This window comes from Galeopterus variegatus, unplaced genomic scaffold, assembly GCF_000696425.1.
Source record: "Galeopterus variegatus unplaced genomic scaffold, G_variegatus-3.0.2 Scaffold2351, whole genome shotgun sequence".
Taxonomy (NCBI): domain Eukaryota; kingdom Metazoa; phylum Chordata; class Mammalia; order Dermoptera; family Cynocephalidae; genus Galeopterus; species Galeopterus variegatus.
Genome location: NW_007728462.1, coordinates 137494 through 146214, shown reverse-complemented (window position 1 = coordinate 146214; position 8721 = coordinate 137494). Strand labels below are relative to the sequence as shown.

General features: G+C 32.3%; 1 protein-coding gene across 1 annotated transcript in view; it reads right to left on the bottom strand.

Moving 5' to 3' along the window:
* Window positions 1-263: 263 nt before the first annotated feature.
* The window catches only part of RANBP3L (RAN binding protein 3-like), a 22238-nt gene continuing 13780 nt past the window's right edge, over window positions 264-8721 (bottom strand). The window contains exons 10-15 of the mRNA XM_008581420.1: window positions 8326-8428; window positions 7843-7973; window positions 6258-6378; window positions 4386-4528; window positions 2107-2296; window positions 264-488 (exon numbers count right to left, since the gene is read on the bottom strand). Coding sequence (XP_008579642.1) covers window positions 445-488; window positions 2107-2296; window positions 4386-4528; window positions 6258-6378; window positions 7843-7973; window positions 8326-8428 — 732 coding nt within the window. The 3' untranslated portion in view covers window positions 264-444. The remainder of the gene's footprint in view (window positions 489-2106; window positions 2297-4385; window positions 4529-6257; window positions 6379-7842; window positions 7974-8325; window positions 8429-8721) is intronic.

Sequence of the window (8721 nt, the reverse complement as noted above, 5' to 3'; positions counted from 1 at the left end):
GTTATTTTTTCAAAGAAATGACTGCAAATTTAGTAAAATATTTGTTTTATGGCCAATGTATGACTAAAAAGAAATATTTTAGTTATTTATAGAATTCACCAATTTATAATTTTAAGTTATAATATAATATCCATCAATGTGATGAATAGTCCAAATTAGTTATCAAATCCTATTCTACATTAACTTCTCCAAAAATGATAAATTTTGAACTGCTTAAGTCCATTTATTTCTTAAATTCTATCATTTTCTCTACAATATTCAAAATGTAAAATGTAAAACATAAGAGAAAAATTTTAATTGCAACAAGTTATATTTTTTTAAACTTTTCAATAAAAACTCTTCAAGGAATGAATGGGATCTTCTCATTTAGTTAGGATGGTTTAATATTTTCAGTAGGGTGACCAATCTTTTTGTAGATGTCATCATGTTTATAGTAGGTAGTGTTCATGAACAGGCAACCGACTGTCTTTGGGTCCACCTAGAAGTATCTGTGATATAAATTTAAAATATTTTGTTATACAATATTATATTTAAACTAGAATTGCTACAAGTGAACATGATACTCATGAATATGCTTACTGGTGAGAAAATAAAAGACACAGAATCTACATTTTTTAAATTAACATTTAGAAATGTTGCTAATAATTTTAAACATGGCATTTTCAGGTAGTTAAATCTTTCCTTAATTCATGGGCAACAAGGTCCAAAAAGTTAGACTTTTATTGCTTCTGTTACATTTTAGCATTTGTTTACAATACCTACTGGGGAAGATTCTAAGTGAAAAGGGGAAAAATGCAGAGGAAGGGGAAGATCAAATGATTGACATTTGCATTGCATTATTTCCATTGTTTTGCATTAGGATAGTTACATATCTCCTCTTTCTAAGATGGGATATAACAATATAGATTTCATAAGCATGTGTCATTGGTTGATGAGAGAATCCTTATTTCAAATTAGCATTTTAATGGGTACCAACTCATTTTCGAAAAGACCTTATTTTATTGTTAACAATATAAACATTATAATATAAAATATAATTTTATTTATTCATTTCATATGTTTCAAAAAATAATAAACCACTTGTTTAATAGATTTGTTTAAATTAGCAAGAAAAATCATATTCCCTTGGTTCCCTGGCTCACCATTATGATTCTGTTCTGCATGTTTTATGTATTTTTCCTTTTGGTTATATATTTATTATTAAGCAAAGGAATATATTTCATCCAGATCTGCACATCTTCTTTGATAGATTCTCAAATTACATATGATTAAAGCAGCATTAAGGTTTTTAAAAGATTAAAAATTGATAAAATACTTGTTACCATACTATCTTTGTAACTAACTGTACAAGTCCTCTGTAAAACAGACTTCAGTACTAAGTGAAACATTTTGAAAATACTTGGATGACTTAATTAGAAGAGCTACATATGTATAACAAAGTTGAGCTTACTATGTCTGTCATTATTTTTATCCAAAAATAATGATGAATATCAGTTTTATGCCCACAGATCAGAACAAGCACTGAAACCTAAAGATCTGTTTATTACTGGCTCTCTTTCAACCTTACTTTATTTGTGAATCCTGACACAATAAAATAAATAGTTCTTTTTGCCACAGGCAAAGGAGGTCCTTGAAAATAGCACTTACAGAATCTAGTTATTTTCATACAGTCAAATTCCAATAAGAAAGTAAACAAGATTTTCAGGGTTTCAAGCCAGGTTTACCTCGTGGCCCCATTTGTATTTATAATTCCTCCTATTATAGCCAATAATAGAATGAAAACCAGTAAGAGAAACATGAATAGATGGTTAGTTTCAGGGCAGCAAACTAATACTTTAAATCATAAATACAGTCTTTTATGCAATTTATAGACAAATGACATGCAGGCATCACAATGAGGCTGACTTGGTAAAATCCTAATGAAGACTGTTTATAGAAGACAGTGATTTTCAAACCCACTTCTCAGATCCAAACAGCCAGGGCTTTAACCACCATCCACTTTAAACCGATCAGTTCCACTTTTGAAAAATCTATTTAATATATTAAGATTGTGTTTAAGATTTCTTTTTTAAACCTCTGACTGATGTAACAAAACAAGTTATTTACCTGATTCATTTTTACTGACTTGGATTAAATCATCCTCATCCTCATCACAGCTATCAAAGTTTATTTGTTGTAGGACTGTTTCTGACTGGCTTCCAGCTTGATTAACATCTTTCTGCTTACTGAAGCTTTGAAGTGCAACAAGACGATGATGTATTGCTGTATACAGATATCCTGTATCTTTGGCAGTGGCCTGCAGGAGGAAAATTAAGAATATAAATCACTTGTTAATATTAGCCACATTTTATAGATTTTTAATCTTTCACTATTAATAAAGAAGGAATTATATGACATACATCTAGAATTAAATGAGTGCTAACAACCCTAAAAATTAAGGGGTAAAAAGCCAAACTGAACCAAATTGAACCAAATTGCATCCTAAAGTGAATAAACTTATGAGGTCTCAATTTGTACATTTTAAATTGAGAAAATTAAAATTATGTGATTTAAAATTTCTACTTGAATTTAAGTTTGTTAAGGCTATACATCTGCCACTATTTTACACCGCAGAAAATTGTAGTGTTAGGGGGAAAGGGACTTCCATTTCCTTTTCATCTCTTTCCTTAGACATCCCTCCATGTCATATAGCTTTGTGGAGAAACAGCTCATTAGAACAGTCTACGATTTTTTACCATGAACACATCAGGAGTTTTTGCTTTTCAATACATTTCTATGCTACCTTTATGGTTGCTATTAATATTAAAATGATAGTAACAATAACTAACATTGGTGTAACATTTACTGCTATGTATTTTTTTAATTCAATACTTACAATAAAACAGTGGGTTCATTATTCATTCTATTTATATTAGCAAAAGCAGGTAGCACAGGTATTCAACGTATACTTGTTTCCTTCTTCCCTTTACAAAAGAGGAAATTATGACTCCAAATGGTAAAATGATTTTTCTGAGTTACATATTAAAAGAATTTTTGAGGAATAAACTGCTATTTAATGGCATGAAAACACTCATTTACACTAAATGAAATTATATATGTGTATTCACAATCATATTATTTAATCTTCTCAACAGCTTTGTAAAGTGTATTATTGTTATCTTTATTTTGAAAATGAGTAAAATTGGTTGTAAGAAGGCTAAGTTGACTGAAGGTCATACAGTATGTAAAGAATGGTAGGTATATATGTATATACATATGAACGTACACATACATACTAAAATATAGTATAGTATAAGACTAAAATGTTAATAGTGACCATCTGAGGTGGAATTTTGAGTTATTTTTATTGCATTTGGTTTGTTTATATCTAATAAAATACAATTACAATTTAAAAAATCAGCATGGGTCAGATATTGAGCAGCAGGGTCTAATATGGTTAACAGTCTCATTCTCAGTCTTAGTCTCTGGCGCAATGCTTTACCCACTCTAAACCCGTGGGGATCTGAACTGGCAAAGTTTTCAGGTATTGTCTCCCTAAATGGTAAACAGAGTTTAAACATCATCTTATCTAACATTTTAATACTCAAAAACACCTAACAGTGCACTTACTGGTAGTTAGTAAAATCTTTGGTTTTTCATCACTAGGCACTTATCAATGTTTTTTTCCCCCATTAATATATAGAAACCAATTGACTTGTATTTTCATCTTTTGCCTTTTGCCTAAGTCGCTTGGGTACTCAGTCTTCTCCAGTCTTCTAGGTCTCAGCCCATGGGGAAAACCCATTTTTTTTTTTTTTTTTTTTTGCTTTATTCTAGCAAGCTCTCTTGTCTGGATCTTGTATTTGAGGTCAAGCATTCCTGCTGCCAGGAACAGCTAAAGCTGTGCTCCCATCCTGTTACCTTGGAGATGAACGCATGTCCAGAATTGGAATTTGCTGGTGGACTGGTTGCTTTAACTTGCTAGCCTTGTGTTTTTCCATTTATCCCTGATTCCTTTCCAGTGATTCCAAAGCCTTCTTAATCTCAGCTTGCAATGTAAGCATGAATTGACCTTCTCTTGGGAGCCATTCCTGACAGTAGTCACTTTGGTAACTTAGTAAGATTGTGGACATAATTTCAGTGGTAAAGCAAAGGGTAACGGTTTGACAGCATAAATCACACAAAGGTCTTGAAAAGGGTACCAACTGATTAATATAAACTTTGGTGTTAATTTCTAATTTCATATAAAATTTAAGTCTTACATAAGACTGTAAATAACCATAACGAATGGCTGATTTTTTGCCAAAGGTACAGATTATTATAATGAAATGAAAGAACAAATTAGTAATTGCAGAGATCTATTAATATAGTAGGATAATCCTCTATCACTGAAATTTCTCACTTACCTGAATTAAAAATACTTTGATGCTACAGTCTTCTAAATCAGTAGCTGTTATTTGTAAATTTTTGTGGTTTGCTCTTTGAATCTTCATTTGAGCCCAGAGTTTGCTGTTGAGGATCAGCCTCAGGCTGCCTTGATTGCGCATTACTAAAATAGGAAGGTGAATATATCAGACTTCAATACAGTTGATTTCTCAGTCTTTCAGGGGAATTCACCATTTTTGCAAGCAAAGTAAATCTTGTAGTGGTTTTTCAAACTGCATTTTCACTATTAGGTTAGTTGACTCGATTATATCTTGATTTTCAAATTGTATTTGGGCTTTAATATGTTGGAGAACTTTTTTTAGCTTAAATACTGAAATTATATATTTTTCAGTATAATACTTTAAAATGGTTAAAATTTTAGAACTCCTTTTAAGACCTAGTGGTTTTAAGAATATTTATCCGGGAATTGTTTAGTGGAAAAAATTGAAACAGAAACCTTGAGCATCCAAAAAATGGAATTAGTTAAATAAATTATGGTATAGCCATTCAAGAGAATATTATGAACACATTAAGATAAGAATACTGCAGAATGATATTTATTGATGTGGAAAGATGAGCTTGGTATACTATGCATACAGAGAACAAACTCTGAAGAATGTATCTGTTAATAGAAGCTATCCCAGGATGATAGGCCTTTAAGTGATTTTTTTTTTCTTTTGGTTGATCCATATTTTCTGTTTTCTACAATGAACATGGATTATCTGCATAATAAAAGGAAAAGCTCTTTGGGGGGTTGGTTTTTGTATTGGGGGAGGGGAGGCAGGCAGTGGAATTCAATCAGAGTAAAGAACAACTAGTACCTGTCTTGGGAACATTACTTGGTTGGGTTGTTAAGAAACCTCTTTGCCAGTTCCTGAATTGAAGACAGTGTTCCTATTCTTTTAATCTGAAATCTATTTCTTACCCATTTCTTGAGTATGATATCCAAAACTCAGCATACATCCACATACCAGGATCCAACTTCTACCTATAGTCTCCTCCAAAGCTTTGACCTCAGAATTGACCAGTAAACCCATTTACCCCACACAGATCTTTGCCTATGCCCACTTTCAATTTGGGCTTCTGAACAATGCCCAGTGTGTCTTTTTGGATACCAGACTTCCTGAATCTTTCAGTTTGTCTGACTCCAACTTCTGATCATCACTCTGCCTGTAGTATTCAATAACTGCACACCTTTCTCCTTAGAAACAGACACTTCATCCCAACCTGCACACAATGTTTGAAATGTCAAGGATCAATTATGGGGCAAGTATGTTCACTTGAAAAACTTTTCACTTTACAGAGTAATTTACATCATATTCCTTCAAATAGTACTGAGAATTCTGTTCAGATGTGTGCTGGGCTCTGACATCGGTACTTTACATGCATTATTTCATTGAATTCTCACAATCACTTAGTAAGTCATGAACTACAATTATCCCCATTGAGGGTCTTTTTCAGCTCATTAGTATTTTATTTTGTTTTTCTGGCACTGGTAGGTACGAGGATCTGAACCCTTAACCTCAGTGTTATCAGCACCATGCTGTCCCAAATGAGCTAATTGGCCAGCCCAATCATCCCCATTTTAAACTGATGCAATGAGGGCAGAGAGAGATTGAGTAACTTGTCCAAGGTCACCAGTTAGTCAGTGGTAAAGCCATAACTGGAACTCATGCAGTCTCACAGGAGAGCGTACTTGAAATGGGATGCTCTTATAGACATTAGAAATAATTTGTTTTCAACAGTCTGATTTACTGATGTGTTTTATAACACATCTCCAGAAAATGATGTGTACCTATATTAGAAATTTGATCCTGAGACACCATGGCTTGCTTTACAAAATGGTTCCTTACTTAGTCTTGACTGTAATGTTCCACAGTTGCTGCTTGCTGTGTCATTCAGTCTCAAAGTTCCTCTGCCCCTTTCAGTCCAGGATTGTGTTGTTTTGTTGAATATAAAAAGCTTGCAGTTGATCTAAATGACAATTTTTTTAAATGTCATATAGAAATTTTTTTCAAAATAAATTATTTTCTATGCTATAACACTTTATATTTGTCTAATCTTTTACCAGAATTACCTTGGTTAATGATTTATAAACCAGCTTATAAATTTATTTAACTTTTAAAAACATGCAATTTTTGAATAGTTCAAACGTCAAAAAGTAAAAAGACATACAAAGTGAAAAGGCCTCACAATCTTTGTTTGCCATCTGCCAATTTCCACCCCCACAAAAGGTAAGCACTGTTATTAATGTTTTGTTTTTCCTTCCAGAGATATTTGTATACATATACATAACAATACATTATGTTACCCTCTTTTTTTTTAATGGTAGAATACCATACATACTTTCTGCTTTTTCACTTAACAAATATCTATACACAAATTTTTTAATTAAACTGAGTATTAGTTGAGCTATGTAATGTTATTTGAAAGTAATGGAATCATGGAACTATTTTCATACTTAAAAATTTTCAAAGATGGCGTGAGAACTTGGAGAACTAGGATGTGATGCCTCAGGGTACCCTGCTATAATTTAATGATTACCAATGGTTCTCCATACTGCTTTGTACAAGAATCACCTAGGTGGTCTGCTAAAAATATAGTGTGGCAGAGCCTCACCCCTAGCAATTATTTAATAAGGCTGGAGTTAATCTAATCCGAGGGTTATGCTTTGAGGTACACTTATTTAAGTAAAAGTATCCATCAATCATGGGGGAAGTGAAGAGGAATGGACAGAATTTAGGAGAAAAGCAGATGTAGAAAGGCAAAGGGAAATTCCCGCCTTGTTGAAAAATGATAAACTTGTAGTAATTATATTTTATATGCCTATGCTGATAGTGATTTCAACATTCGGATCCTATGTATGATATTGAGAGTACATCTCTGAAATTCTTGGTTTATATAAAGTTCAATCCTTTTTATTTTGGGTGGCTGGCCAGTATGAGGATCTGAAGCCTTGACCTTGGTTTTATGAACACCAACTGAGATAGCTGACCAGCCTTCATTTTTTTAAAAGAAAACCAAAATTCTTTATATTATCCTGAACTGAAATTAAGTCATCTTATCAACATTTTAAAACCTTCAGTATAGGCAGATTTAATCACGTGACATTAGCACTGATTATAAAAGCAGGCATTAAAAAGTGTAAAGCATAAGTCTGAAGTTATTCTAAGACAGAATGGCTATCTTCTTTCCAAGAGACTAATGTGAATGGTTGTAAACTCAACAACTCATTTTCCTGCAAATCATGCATACAAATGTAAAACGACAACAAAATATTGGTTTAATCTTTGGAAGCCTCCAGCATTTTTATTTAAGCAATTCTAGTCTTCATGAAAGCTGTACTTCTGTCCGCACTTTAACAGGTATCCCTGTTGATAGTAACTTTATTCCGTACATGTAAGTATTACTAGAAAGAACAATACATGTTAAACGGACCTTTAACACATTATGTTCTGCTTCCTCTCCTGTTATAACATCAATTTTCTCCAGCAAGCATTTCTGTGGTGGTTGAGAAGAAAAAGCAGCAGCTGATTCAACTGGGGATGTATTTTTAATAGAGTCTGTTCCTAAGAGAAAATAAGGGAAAAACACATAAAAAGCCCCATTTTCTCTCCTGTAAAAGTTCTTTTTTGCTCTTGTTAACACATGTCTTCTTGGTTTTTTATAACAATGTGTTTCTAAGAAAATCAAACTGCTTGAGTTTGGGTAAAATTTCTTTATTGATTCCCCCATAGCATTCAATCAAAAAATTCTTAAAGCTTATGTATCAGTTAACTATATATATATATGCTTTAATCTTTACCAAAGAAATTTAAAACACTGGATTGTTATTTTCTTTGTTTTGTAGATATTTAACAAATGACATAAAATCAGGAGACAAACTAGTTGAATCAAATATTTTACAAATGAAATACTTACTTGAATTTGGAGAGTTGATAGAAAACTTCAGAGTGGGTTTGAATGGCTTTTCCTTGGCATAGGAATCATTTTCAAGTTGAATCTGGGTGAGTTTTTGAGTACCCTAGGTGGAGAAAAGGATGGATTATTTAATTTTATTCCTATATATTTGCAGTAAGCCAAAAGATACTTTTGTTCTTCTATTTCAACATGGCAAATGAACCCACTGCTATGTTTTTGTTTTGGACACCCTATGTGCTGAACAGGAAACTCTTCTCTATTGTTAGAGGGCCTTGTTCTAATCTTCAGAAAACACATTCTTTTTTTTTTTTTTTTTTTTTTTTTAAAAAAAAACCGGGAAGGGGGTTTTTACCCTTTTTTTTTTTTTTTTTAAATTTTTAAAAAAAAACCGGGAAG